Consider the following 14,143-nt stretch of genomic DNA (forward strand, 5'->3'; position numbering starts at 1 on the left):
ACTTTCCTTTTTTCCCTGTCGCCCTATTTGATCTTTTCTTTTCCTTCTTAAACCTTGTTTTCGTCTTGTCCAGACCCGACCCCTAGATTCCGCGGCTTGACGTCGTGATCTGATCGGAATTCAACCCCTCCCTTGCCATGCCTCGCGGCCCGATAGTGACGCTCTTGAACCCATTACCATTACAACCAAACATTTATGCCATTCAATCACTGTTATTACGGGCATGGCCTAAAAAACACTGATTCAATCATTCTTCAATTAATAAACAAACGATACTTGCCGATTATCGCCGATCATCATGCCACTCAATAGTATGCGAACTAGGAAGCCAACAAAGAAGGATGGGAGGAAGAGAACATCATCGACGGTTTCAACTGCAACAACAACATCAACACAGGCTGGCTCCGTGGAGAGCGTTAAAACCCCAGAGAAAGTTCAGACTTCTGGCCGGACCATTGGCTCTAAAAATGTCGTGAAGCCGCAGGCGGCCTCCGAGTCATCACCACAATCCGCAGAACCAACAAAGAAAGTCCCCAACGTATTCGAATTTCTCGAGGATAGCGACGTCTCGCCATCCTCATCGTCGGAATCCGAGTCTGAATCCGAGGACGAGGCTCCTGTTCCCGCCACTCGGACTGCTGTCACTAAGATCCAGTCACCTAAACCCCGTGCTAGCCCTGTACCGCATGCACTATTGGTATCGAAGGCTGGCACTTCTCCCAAACTATCGGGGTCATCTACTGGCGGAACGTCAAGAATCGCAAGTGACTCTCGGCCGCCACAGGCACCATCACCTCCATCCGTCCCTTCTGAAACCCAGTTAGTATCGCGCAAGCCATTGTCACCGCCAGCGCGAAAATCATCTGCTCCGAAGGACTATCCTAGCTCCACAGCAGGGTCTCCACCGCCGCCAGGCAAGCGTCAATTGCAAATTTCTCGACCGGAGAACTATTATAGAGATGCTGCCTCTATCCACCGGTCCCCACTGCCACCATCCCCTCCTAGTAGCCCGGAAGATAGTATCCACCGTGCATTGCAACGAAGAGATTCAACTGCTTCCCAAGCGACATCGGGATATGGTCTCGTGGCATCACATTTGACTCGTTCGCGTGGGGAAGACAAGGGAGCATTCCCTCCAATGTACAGACGCTTCGAGAGCTTAAACCATCGTGTTCTACTCCATCTCCAAGATGAGATTGCACAGATGGAAGAAGACCTCAATATCTTGGATGAATACGAAGAAATGCACCGTGCCGCCGCCGCCGAAAAAGACGGCAATAAGCCCGTACCTGCATCTCGCCGAGTAGATGCCCAGTCTCAATCTTTCTCATCGCTGCATTATCGGCGTATGGATCTGATGTCGGCTCTGATTCAAAAGACCGAACAATACAGTAAGCCACCTTCTCTAGTAAAAAACCAGAAACAGCCCTGACGAATCTTTCAGACAATGCACTCAGTGCATACAGTAAAGTCATTCAGACCCTACCCCGCGCCACAGAAGATGACATTCAGAATTACCGCTCTTGGATGAAAGAACACAATCCCATAGCTGCGGCTGAAACCCGCTTCCTGGACGACGGTGTCGACCTTGTATCTCTTACACCCCGCCTGGCAGCATCCGCCGCCGCCGCACCAGTATACATGGCTATAATCATAGCCTCTGCTGCTCTTTTACTACCGCTCCTTGCATTCAGCATGATTGCAGAATTCTCCGGCCGATTGGTCGTAGTAACAGTCGTTGCCGGTGCCACAGCCGCAATCGCAGCGAACTATTCCGCCGGCATTGATGCTCTTGTTGACTCAAGAGATGGCTGGAGATGTGCTACACTGTAAGACTAAGAGAACCGCAACACCTGCATCAATCTATCACTGTACCCAAGCTGACATGTTCCACAGATATTTCGGTTTCATGACCTTCGCCGCAATGTTCATTCCATAGAGAACAAGCGGTAATGAATGACGAATCCCCTAACTATTCATTTATGGATTGTGCTTTGTACTTGTCTTTTTCTTCTTCTTTTATTTTCCTTTGTCAGTTTCGGTTTCGTCTACTACATTATTGATCGCCAGAAGGGAACTAGCCGCCGGCCTCCAGCATGAACATTGACATGGCTGCGCATTTCACCAAAAGTTTTATACAGAGATGATTGCACATAAAAGCCCTTGATGACGTTCAAAATAAGAGGATTAGCTCAAAAGTTCTCGGACAGGTTGAAAGATTCAGGATAGTGGCGTTTGTATTTCTTTTGAATTGTTATAACAAATTACTACAACTGAATTATTGGTTGTTGATGGCATTGGAATTTGAGCTTGAGCTTGAGCATTGGGTTGGATGGGAGATACCTCACTTGTGATTTGGGAATGAGGTGTTATGAGGATTATAATGAGTTTTATACGTTGTTTTCACCTGTTGAAGTGTACCATTTATGAAAGATATGAAATAAATGCCGGGATTGAGATATAATACATACCTATGTATTCTTCTATTGATGCTTAGACCCCGTCGCCCTTAGAACCGAATTGGTGGATCAAATCCAAATTTGGCCCTGGGGCCGAGTCCATCCTTGTATGAACCCAATTTCTCGCCACTTCCAAGGTTAATTAGAAGGTTATTTTTAAGCTCATAGTTGGCTACGCTTGGGGCCGCCCCAGTAGTATTATATATAAGGTCATCTTTTGGGGGCTTTAAAGTGTTACGTAGTTTGTGCTTTAAGAATCGTACATAGTGGATAGCATAGGTACTGTCGAGTACCTATACGGGGTTTAAACATCATAGAATACATCAATTGTGATAAAAGCGAAAGCAATCTTCATCTCGTCTAAACGAACACTATAAACCGAACAAAGTGCAGACTGCCTCGCATCACCAGCCTGTTTCACCCATGCCGAACTCTTGTAAAATTGGAAACCATGCACAGACACGCGCCAATCGCTTATTATTCAACACAACACCACCGATACAAAAGAAAAGAAAAGAAACCACAAGACCTGGTACACCCCACGAAATATGATTGGAAAGGATCATTAAAAACACAATGGAGAATGTGAAAGGATGGAAATGGAAAAGACTCGAAGCCATTTTCGAGCAAAGAAGAAGAAAAAGTTGACCCAAAAAGTTCAGAAAGAGGAAGCCATATAGCTAAGAACAAGATAGGGACAAGAGAGAACTTTTCAATAATTTGAAACAAATTCGAACAACGACGAGCGAGGAATTGATTTTCTATGACTGAATGGGGGTCCCATTCTGTTTCCCTGGTGTCAAACTCCCTTCCTGTGATTGTCGAGCTTCATAGTGTGGTTGAGGTGTGGAGGGACTTTGTCGGGCTTGAGCTGCCAGGTGTGTTTTGTTTACAGCGCTCTGGTCTGCGGCACTTCTAGCATATGCCGCGGCGGCAGCGCTGTTCAAGTATCCCTGTGAGGGTGTCTGGGTAGCGTACTGCTGGTACCGTTGAGCGGAAGCTGAAGGTGCTGAAGCGGACGGGGTACGCCCTTGTGGTGTACCATATTGAGCGGGTTGACCAGGCCTTGGTGAGTAAGGCTGGGGTGTATACCCATTGGGTGTAGGTCGCTGAAATTGTGGTACATTGCTGGCCTGGTTGTACTGTGGGTTGGCCTGCGGAAATTGCGAACTGGATCCGGGACGTTGGGAAGGAGTGCTTGGTGGTCGACCCCCAGTATAACCAGGAGGAAACGAGCCGCCCGTTGATGGTTGTCGAGTTGGCTGCGGTGTTGGGAATCCACTCGGTGTTTGAGAGACACGGGCGTTTGCATTGAACGCACGCTGATTGTACGCAGAGTGGGGAGCTTGGTAGTTGGCAGGTCGGGCAGACGACGGTGTCGAGGCACGATTGGCAGCGTTGGTCTGGGCAGCGATGGCTGCCGCACGATCCTGTTGAAGGGAGTAGTCATCTTTTTCCATGGTGCCTTGCCAGTCGGGGTTGTCAATGATGATCTTTTGACTGATGTTTAATTCTGCTAGTTGGTCACCGTTGACCTTGGCGACAACGTATGGAGGAAGGTTGCTAATAATGGCAACAAGCTTGGACTTGAGGTCTTCATAAACAGCTCTCTCTTCATCTGACGGGGTTTCTGCATCGTTGATTTCTGGCGCAGGGCTTTCATTCGATTCGGAAATTTCATCATCTGAGGGCAGTGTAGTTCGGCGAATATTTTGATATGAAGCAAGTGTTTCAAGCAGGTTGGAAACCTCCGCAAGGACATCGTCGATCTCTCTTGATTCTGGTTCCGCTTTAGGTGTTTGCTCTGTTTGAGCAAGATATTCTGCATAGTCCTTCGGCTTCAGCGATTCGGCCACCTCATCAAGGAAGCTCTCATCCATTTTATCGATGGCTTCAACGTCCACTTCTCTTGAACTGTCCTCTAGTCCATTTTCTGGATATGGAAGAGAGAGAAGTGTACGTAAGCGCCTTGCTCCTCGCTGCCCCCACCAAACTAGATTCTTTGAGTCAGCCTGTATGACGGCATTGGAACTGTCGAAAGACGGAGCGAACGAGGAATAAACTCCTTGCAAAATAGCAGATTCATCATCGGTCCACAGCGCTGGATCCTCGTGTCTTGACACAAAGCCTGATTCTTCGTTATGCTTTTCAACACGAGACCAATATGACGATGAGGATGAAACACCGCCATATTGCAACCATTGCGTGGCTGGCAGCGTCGCAAAACTGTAGTTGTTGCTTTCGCCCGAGAAATTATTGACGTCTAGGACAAGATCAAATGGGTCGATCCAAGAGACTGCTGTGCTTCGGCGCCGTTTCCTGGGCTCAGCAGGCGGCAAACCAGACCGAGGAGCGAAGACGTCACCAAATGTCCTCTTGGGCTTATCTTCAGCGGACTCTAAATTATATGGAACTACCCGAGTAGTTGCGATGCCATTAGGCAGACCCCCCTCGCGAAGTTGCTCTTGTACCTCAACAACCTTCTCCGCACCAGACTCAGACTGCAGTGGCACTTGAACCGATTTTTGCAAACTAGAGAACAACTGTTTAGGTTGCGATTGGTTTCCACCAAACATAGTCAAAGCCTGTTTATCCTCACGAGCCCCTGAATTTGAAACGAGGGACAGTAGCTGCTCATCATCCTCATCTGGGTATTCGGCTTTGATGTCAGACTGATTGACAAAAGATTGCCCGACGAGAGTGTTCATATGCTTCTTGAAGGCTGCGATGAGATTGACCACCTCTGTTAAGGCGGAGCCTTCGGGCTTCGTTCCATTTGTCTGGTTCTGATTGCGCTCAATCACCGCAGCAGATGCTCGCTCGATGTCGGCCAAGAATTCCTGCAGAGTATTGTAGTGACTTGACTCGACTCGGGTCCGAATATTTGATGTATCTTGATCCCCCGAAGTTTTAGCTCGCTTAACCCGGGGTTTGGCTGTCGACGTGGGAAAGGGACATGATAGAAGCTGGAGTTCGGTGTCATGCCTATCAGCTGTCAGTAAACTCTGTGAAGACAATCATCCTCAAAAATGGGCAAGCCTACTTTAGCAAGAGGCCAACAAGGTTTCGTAGAGTCTCATGCAGGTTGCTTCTGTCATGCAATGTCGATGAAGTAGACTCAACCGCTGGTCTATCATCTTGGGTTGAACGCTTCCTCTTGGCTGGGGTCGCGGTCGCAGCAGACTCTATGTGAGACTCGCCGTTTGAGGGAGCCAAAGGCCTGGGATCTTCACTCTCGTCGGCGCTCATGGTGGAGGGTTCGTGGTTGGTGTCAAGTAGCTAGGGTTTCGTTGGACGCGGTCCCTTTCAATGCAGATGATCGCTAGGAGGATTCTGAAATGCTCGAAGAGAAGATCAGAAAGACGCGACCGAGGAGGTGATTATCAATGGGTCGTCGTGGTTGAAGGTATTATGTGATCTGGTTCGCGAATGGTGGTTCGAGTAACCTTGATGCGAGGCTCGCGACAGGATCAAGAAAGGATGAAATCGCGACGATAGAGGGAGAGGAGGAACAACACGTTAAGAGTCCAGATTTTGGGGTGGAAAAGCAAGATTGAAGGATGCAAAAAAATGAAGCGAGTATACACCTTAAGGTGTGCAATGGACTGGACCACCTCCTCAAGTGGTGAATTTCTTGAGCAGTGAATTTGTATGAGAATTGGGAAGACGAGGGCGATACCGTTTCGTGAGACTCAGAATGCGCGCTTGTCCGAAATGCGTCGATCGGTCACGTGAGGAGCCCGCTCCCCCATTTTCTGCCGGAAGCTTTGGCTTCAGGTACTTTTCTTTTTCTTGTTTAGTTGGTCAATGTTTTCTTGGGAAACCTCCAGGAAAAGAATATTGTAACACCTGACTGGAGTGCGTGCTCTGGTGAAGGTGTTTCTATGATCACATTCATGGATGTCATCGGCTCTCAATCATCTTCGAGGCCTTTCGGGGATATCCTCTTTAAGAGCCGCGCATCCTCGGACTTTTAAGTGGTACAAGGTATGCTTGAAAAAGGTTGCTTGAAGAGGCTGGGAGTCTTTTGCTAACTTAATTGTTCTATTAGAATTGGAATTTTGGCGATATTATACGCCCTACGCATCACTGCCGCGACCTGCTGCGAGATGCCTCTGGAGACAACCGCCGCTTATTCCACACAAATGGTCCCTCTCGTGGGCTCGACTCCCGCGTCCTAGCTATAGACTCGGACGTTCAGCACGAAGACAGCATCGAAGTCAAAAATGGACAGGACGACTCATCAGCGCGTGTTCGATATCCCCGAAGAAAATGCACCACCAAGTCTACGCTTACACCCTCTGAATACCTTTCTGATTCCCTTCAACAAGCAGGCCATCCTCTTGGGTCTGGAAGGCGATTCAAAACAGCCGCCGGAATTTCGAAACGCAATACAAAATACGTCATCTCTCCTAAAAATCTCTTAAAGAAAGAACCTCGATCACGTTCTGTGCGACAGTCTCTACAAACAACGCTTGGTCAATACATCCAATATGTCGATCCTTTACTTCGCAGTGTTTCTGAGGCAGATAATTTGAATGCATGGGAGGTCGCGCTCGGAGACGTCTTCCGAGCAAGCAACCGCCGTTACCTCGAAGTACGAGGCTACAGCGTGGATGATGTGGTTGCATGGGCGTGGATTTTGACCAGCAACGATCCATATCAAGCAGCCTCGCGATTGCTTTTGTTGGAAGCTGATTATAAAAATCAAAAGATATCGACTAATGGGCCTCGTGTCCCGCCCTTCATTGTTTTGCTTCTCTTAAAAGAGCATCATCTAGATCCTCATGTCTTTCGGTTGTTACTTATCCATTCTTTACATCTGATGAGCGGTGAACCTCTCCCAAGTCTTGACATACTGGGTCAGTCTTTGCAGACAGAGCAGGTACCCGCTACGGAAAGCATATACCCCAGAAGGCCTCAGGTCGATGTAACTACTTGTATGCTGTTGACCAAGCGTTTGATACGGCATGCGCGGCACGTATGGCCCGAGGCTTTCCCTGTCGTTGCCCGCGCGGTTGCCCGATTTTTGACCATGCCAGGCACGGAAAGGACAGGCAAATCAATCCCCGACGAGTCAAAAGATAGACGTTTCAGAACCCAAATGGCCAACCTTTGTCTTTCATTACTCTCCCTCCCCGCGAAAATTCATCCCTTCCGATCAGCCTTCATGCAACAACAAGCGCAATTCGAGCTTCTTCGTGCCATGGCCACTCATAAGCCGGTTCTTCCTGTAACACGGGAAGGTTATCGAGCCGTGGTTGCCGTTCAACTGGCCCATAAAAAGACAACAGACGAGCGCCAATCTGCAGACTTGAAAGCTCCCTCATGGCCTCCCTGGAAGGAAGAAAAACTTGGAATTGATGCTCAACGAGGAAATGAAGGTCTCCACAGTCGTGCAATGAACGTACTGTCTCAAATGAAAGAAGCAGGGTATTCCCCCCGGCTCTGGGAGGAGATTTCTTCTATCTTGGCTGGTTGGGATACCGATGGCAGCCCGACAGTTCAAACAAGGTCTCTTGCTCCGCCACGAGAGTCTTGGCCGCTGAAAAGTCGCCAGGATCGTGATCACCACCTCATGTGGGTTGCACGAATTCGCGCCACTCGAACTGTACGTGAAGCCTGGGCTTGTTTCTTATCTTACCAGGATCATGGCCTGCCTCCAAAAGCTGCGATGTACGCTGCGATGGCCGAAAAATTGTTGTATCGCCAAAATTTGGCTGGTAGTGATTTTGATCGGGCTAGTCTGACTCTGCCGGGCGACGGGCGGGAGGTTTACGCAGAACCGGCTTCGGCACGGGACGTTATCTATGTGCGCTCAGAACCGCCATCATTAAACGAATTTTTGGACGAAATGATCTCTCATGATATTCTTCCTTCTGGCAGGCTGCTTGCCCTCCTTTTGTTGTCTGCCCCAACTTTGCGTTCGGGACTGGTTTACCTACATGCCAGCAGTCTTACCGAGGACCAGATCATAGGGCTATGTACTGTATGGCGTCATCCATCGGAGTACCAAGAAAAGCATCTTAGAGCCCTTGAAGCTCTGCCGGACGTCATATTCGGTGCCTTTATCAAGTTTTTGTGCAAACATTCGCCTTTAACCGTCAGTAAATGTGCCAAGGATGTCTTCATGGCCGACCGGACCGAGTTTGACGTTGAATTTCCAACCCAATATGAACCCGATGGGCCTATTGCCTTTCTTTCCGAAAACCAGGAAGATCTAGGACCAGCAGGCCACCCGCTAGCATTTTGGCATGCTACTCAGTTAGTCAAATTACGCCAACCGCCTTGCCGCTGGGCCTGGCATAATCTTCTTTCTGCCTTCCACCTTGATCCCATTGGTGGACAACAAACAGCACGCACCAAGCGATTTGTTCGCCTAGTGGCGTGGCATGGCATTGGTCAAGTCTTAACCTGGATGCGTGCGCGCAATATTGCACCTGGGCCAAATGATTTCCAGTCCTTATGTGTAACGTTCAGCAGAGCGATTGATGCTGGAATCAAACAACCCGAACTAGTAGAAAAGGCAACCAGACTCTATCAAGTCTCTGCTAAGTTCCCAGAAACCGATGATCGTGATCACTTCGATGTTCTGGTTGAAAATGGCCTGTCTCTTCTTAAGGCTCACTTTGATCAGCTGGTTCTCCCTTCTGCACAAACCTCTGGTGTTGCGGAGCGAAGCATATTTGCCATGGATAGTGAGACGGACTCACTTATCACCACGCCTTCTCTTCTTCATGTCCCGTCATATGCAACACTACACAGCTTTGTGCGGGCCATGGGAATGGTTGGAGACGATGACGGCCTGTTACATCTGCTGCGGTGGATGAGTCGGTCATCTGCTTTGCTGAACGAGGTTGCTGAAGAACGTCTAAACGGGAGCCAAATGATGCGTCAGACCTTAGTTGCTACCCGAATGTACCTGCAGAAGCTACACCCCCAGTCTGTTACGGATGATCGGAATGATAAGATATCATCGGACTCTAAGCTGGAGGAGGCATACGACATAGTCAGTCGGACACCAGGCTGGGAATGGCCCGATCTGGCAGAGGTTGAGGAATATGTGAATGTATAATAGTGCAATTTTTGCTTATAGACCTGTGAATTATGATACCCCATTTACTACCTATTCATTTCTCTTGGCTTTTGAGCCTGCGCACGAATCTAATGTATGATTGACACCGTAAAGTACGTAGGGTCGTGTGTTGCATTAGGTGTCAAGAACATGTGGCTCCTAGACTGCACGCCCTACGTCACTGGTTACTACTTCAGTGTGGCCTAGTAGGCGTGGCAATTGTGAACTGGCTTCATCCATACTATAGCGCCAGTCTTACGATCCAGCTTAGAAAATTGATATTTAACCTCATGCCATCGGGTGAATAGTACTAAGCTAATAGGCGTGAAATAGTCCAACTGTGAAAGTGAAAACCAATCTCACAGGGTCTAACAGGTATTTTTAAATCCGTCCCAACAAAACTAGCGCTCTCTCTAAGTTGCATGTTTCTTAATCGACACTGAGAGGTTGCAACTGCAGCCCTAGTTGGATCTTTCAACCGTGCCTCTAGTGCGCGACCCCGAGCGACAGCCATAGCCGTTATGACACTTTCCGAAGCCGAACTCATGATGAGCCCGCCACTCTTAGAAGAGGGTTTATTATGGTAAAAGGACGTGTGCAAGGTTGAAGCCTCTGCGACCCAGTCCATCACAACTTCTTCAAGCTCTGTGGCTGCGGGGGAGCATATCCAACTGAACATTGAGTTAGCGAAAGAGGTAGCTAGAAACTCGCCCAACATGGATGGGTAAGACGTTCCCGATGGAAAGAATGCTGCAAAGCCAGGCGAGCTCCAATCTGTCATACGAGGGAGAACTAAATTCTGATAATCGGCCTGAATGGCATCCCAGGACTCGGAATGAGCAGAAGCAGCTCTGGGCAAATGCGTTTGTGCAGAGTCTTGAGGCCTGTTAGCTGCACTCCTTTACAGAAAGCGAACTACACATTGCTTGCCTCCTTCTAGGTCTGGTATGACGAGACAACTATCTCCGAAACAAAGAACCTTTGTACGACTGGACTGGCATGCATTACTTGGATACTCCAGTTCTGCGACAACTGCAAGACTTTGTAGCAATTCTTGGTCGCGAGGGAATTAGGTCGGAGTCAGTCCAGACCCTGCTAGCGACGAATTTCTTTACCGCTGGGGGCACATCTCTAAACGCGATGTCCTGTGTTGTTAAACTCCGGAGAGGTGGCATGGACATCAGCATGGCTGATCTTTTTGCCGCCAAATCACTTTGGCATGTATTTGACTCGCTTGCGAGAAAGCAACACTCTTGCTCTCGATCCATCCCGCCACCTCAGTGGACAGTCAGGCCGCTGGACCGAAGCAATACAGATGAAGCATGGGAGCTGGAGGCGTCAAACATGGTCGACACTCAGCCGATATCGTATATGTGGAATGGTTCCTCAAATCCCGCCAGGACCAGAACGAACTGCTATATTGAAATGGTACAGATCCTGAAGAATCTTGAGCCTTTTATGGTACGGGCGCCATCTATCACATTTGGTGTGTTCGACTCTGAAAATTCACTGATTGGTGTTTGCTGCAACATCTTATCTGATAGTTGCCGGGAAGGGCTCCCATGCAATTTCTGAGCGAGCTCGAAGAAGGCGTGATAAACAAAATCCAACAAAAGGGGAACATGAGTCACTTCATGGAGAGTGTAATAACGGCTATTGACAGAAAGCGGCTTCATGATCAGGCCGAGCGAGTCCAGTGTATGTACTTCATTGAGGTGGAGCTGCTAAGGGTTGCGCGGGAGAACAGCGCGTCGTTTGTCATCACCACGAACACAAGCCCGGTGACACAGGACATTGATCGACTTCTTGGATACAAAGAAGAAGAAGAAGAAGAAAGCAATGCTGTCATCGAATGGACAGATAATGAGGGAAACCCGTATGTACCATCTGTGGACGGTGATTTTGACATACAGGTCACGTATAAGCTATTGGGTGGTTGTTAGTTGTTGTGGCCACTTTTCCATATTCGATGAAATAATTTAGCGGAATACGTTTATCCGCTCCTTACCACAATCTAGAGTATATCAAGCTCTTTGTGAAGTTCTTTAGTAGAGATTCCACATTAAGCTCCAGTAGTCACAGACTTACAGCAGCTCGGCAATCTTCGGGTTGCCGCGGCTTCTTGAGCTTTCCCCACAGCCGGAGCCCCGAGAGCAACTTAACCGTAATTTCCTACAGAGTTGGATTGCACTCTTGAAATCACTTGACCCCCCCCCCATATTACTCTCCAGCATTTTCTAGGACCTTGTGATCGAGAATCATCTCGATCTGCAAAATCGATCTAGGAAATGGCATCCACCCTATCTCCCCGACTTATTCGCCTCACACCTCTATCCCACTTCTCTCGCCCTACCTCAACCTGTACCCGGGTTTTCATTTCGCGCTACAGTACCAGTTCAGACGAAGAAGTGATCAAGACTCAACAGATCCCCGCACCAGGATCAGGTCATGTACGCGTGCTCCAACTCAACCGGCCTAGCGCCCGCAACGCGATCTCGCGTCACCTGCTCGATACCCTATCCAAGCACGTGAAGTCCGTCGCCGCAGAGGAGGGCAACGGGCCGACTCGTGCCTTGGTATTGTCAAGCAACGTTGACGCCGCATTCTGCGCAGGCGCAGATCTAAAAGAGCGCGCCAAAATGAGCCCTGCCGAGTGAGATTCTCCTTTCGGCTCGAACTCGATGTAACGACCATATTTGCTAACTAGTGATTGTCGTGTACAGAACAGAAGATTTCCTCCTGGATCTCCGCAGCACATTTAAAGACCTGTCAAACCTCCAAATACCCACCATCTCGGCGATTTCCTCCATGGCCCTTGGTGGCGGCCTCGAACTCGCGCTCACCACACACCTTCGCGTTTTCGGCTCCTCTAGTATCGTCGGACTCCCCGAGACCCGCCTTGCGATCATCCCCGGCGCTGGCGGAACATACAGGCTGCCTGCGCTCATTGGTATGAACCGTGCGCGCGACATGATTCTTACCGGGCGCAGAGTGACTGGCCCAGAATCTTACTTCATGGGGCTGTGCGACCGTCTTGTGGAGGTTTTGCCCGAGGAGGCGACAAAAGAGGGTGTTGCGCGCGAGAAGGTCCTGAGGGAGGCTATTCGGTTGGCGCTGGATATTTGCGAGGGTGGTCCTATTGCGATCAAGCAGGCTTTGTTGGCCGTGGAGGGATCGCCTATGGGGGAGGCCTCAGAGAACAGAGCTTATGAGGGAGTTATTGAGACGGAGGATCGGTATGAGGCGCTGCGCGCCTTTGCTGAGAAGCGGAAGCCAGCTTTCCGGGGACGATAAATGTTTTACGGATTGTCTTTATTTGGAATGTGTAATTTGGGGTCGTATAGAGGCTCAGTTTTCATCTTTGATGAGACGAATATAAGAAATTTAAATAAATTGATATGTCTGACTGGTGATTCCTCGAATCTACAAATCTATAAATTTACGAGTATTGGTTTACAAAATGGCAATCTACATGGCAATAGAGTATAACGGGGTTGATCGTGTGTACACTTACATGCCAAGTTGTCTTCCAAAGAGCGCAATTTAGATGAATACAACCAAGTCTCTTGTTTCCAAGGTTCATTTGCGCTTGTAGTAATCCAGACTGCTGTACGGAGTAAAGCCCTGCTTAACATTCTCACTCAGCCCGGTTGCCTGCATGAACCTTGGGTAGAGCCTCGCCCCGCACAAAGTCAGATATTCTTTCAGAAACGCCCTGCTGCTACAATAAAAACAAATTTTAAAATAGTCTGAGAGTTCAGATACTAATATAATATTCCATTCCTATAATTGTCAAATAGGTAAAAACATTTTTTAAAAATTAAGACAATCAAGTCCGATGGGGGCTGCGCATACTTGTTCAGTCCCCCGTATATGGGGTTCACTTCGGATCCAGTTCCGATCTTAGTAGCCTCTGGTATTCTTCACGGCATCGGGGAGATCCCCCGGAGCTCATCTGCAGGTTTCAAGGTTTTGTGAGTGGTATTGGACAGGGCACCTGTTCAAGATCCCCCGCCACCTCCTTTGAAAGAAAGTGACGAATGATGCAACCTGGTCACAGTAGGTGGGAGCCATGAGTCACTGGTCTGGCGCCTAGATTCTAGTTGGATTCTACTTTTGCTCATTGCCTGCGCCTCTTCCGGGCTTTTACCTGGGTTCCTGCAGGCATCTGCACACCAGAATGTCCTAAAAAAGAAACTCGGAGAAGAGCAAGGGCGGGTAGGGTGTTTCTGGTGCTTGGCTGATCTATATCCCCTCTACTCCATACATTGATTTGGTATCCAGTACAGTTGTCACGAAGATATCTGAACATAGATGATTTTATGTAGATCGCTCAAAATCGAGCTAGCAGTTTGATTGATGTGATCTAATGCATTAACAGTAACAAAGGAGTATTGGGGGGTTTTGATTATTGGATGTATCTACTCCATCAGGATCAACAACTTCTTTCACGGGCAACTCCTCCAATAGTAATACCAGGTATGGGTGGTATGGGACTCCACTCTCACCCGTGGCGCAGTCCTGATCATTTTGCGATCTGCATTTGCTTTGGGGGCCCGGGGACCTGGGATTATAGCGGCCAGAAGGAAAAAAACCTCAATTTCCCTAT

General features: G+C 48.7%; 5 protein-coding genes across 5 annotated transcripts; 4 read left to right on the forward strand and 1 right to left on the reverse strand.

The window, feature by feature from the left end:
• Nucleotides 1-298: 298 nt before the first annotated feature.
• On the forward strand, nt 299-1,939 carry N7478_003292 (uncharacterized protein; the record flags this gene model as incomplete). Its single annotated transcript, XM_056919506.1, has 3 exons — nt 299-1,391; nt 1,445-1,829; nt 1,897-1,939. 3 exons carry the CDS (start codon nt 299-301, stop codon nt 1,937-1,939), a joined length of 1,521 nt encoding a protein of 506 aa, XP_056782664.1.
• A 1,281-nt stretch (nt 1,940-3,220) lies between these two features.
• On the reverse strand, nt 3,221-5,708 carry N7478_003293 (uncharacterized protein; the record flags this gene model as incomplete). The annotated part of the gene is made up of 2 exons (XM_056919507.1): nt 3,221-5,444; nt 5,503-5,708. 2 exons carry the CDS (start codon nt 5,706-5,708, stop codon nt 3,221-3,223), a joined length of 2,430 nt encoding a protein of 809 aa, XP_056782665.1.
• A 651-nt stretch (nt 5,709-6,359) lies between these two features.
• Nucleotides 6,360-9,534, forward strand: N7478_003294 (uncharacterized protein; the record flags this gene model as incomplete). The annotated part of the gene is made up of 2 exons (XM_056919508.1): nt 6,360-6,446; nt 6,511-9,534. The coding sequence occupies 2 exons, from the start codon at nt 6,360-6,362 to the stop codon at nt 9,532-9,534; spliced, it is 3,111 nt and encodes a 1,036-aa protein (XP_056782666.1).
• Nucleotides 9,535-10,674: 1,140 nt separating this feature from the next.
• N7478_003295 (uncharacterized protein) lies at nt 10,675-11,477 on the forward strand (the record flags this gene model as incomplete). The annotated part of the gene is made up of 2 exons (XM_056919509.1): nt 10,675-10,995; nt 11,079-11,477. The coding sequence occupies 2 exons, from the start codon at nt 10,675-10,677 to the stop codon at nt 11,475-11,477; spliced, it is 720 nt and encodes a 239-aa protein (XP_056782667.1).
• Nucleotides 11,478-11,822: 345 nt separating this feature from the next.
• N7478_003296 (putative mitochondrial methylglutaconyl-CoA hydratase (Auh)) lies at nt 11,823-12,828 on the forward strand (the record flags this gene model as incomplete). Its single annotated transcript, XM_056919510.1, has 2 exons — nt 11,823-12,187; nt 12,258-12,828. The coding sequence occupies 2 exons, from the start codon at nt 11,823-11,825 to the stop codon at nt 12,826-12,828; spliced, it is 936 nt and encodes a 311-aa protein (XP_056782668.1).
• Between the last annotated feature and the right edge of the window lie 1,315 nt (nt 12,829-14,143).

This window comes from Penicillium angulare (assembly GCF_028827245.1).
Source record: "Penicillium angulare strain IBT 27051 chromosome Unknown utg000003l_segment0_segment0, whole genome shotgun sequence".
Lineage (NCBI taxonomy): Eukaryota > Fungi > Ascomycota > Eurotiomycetes > Eurotiales > Aspergillaceae > Penicillium > Penicillium angulare.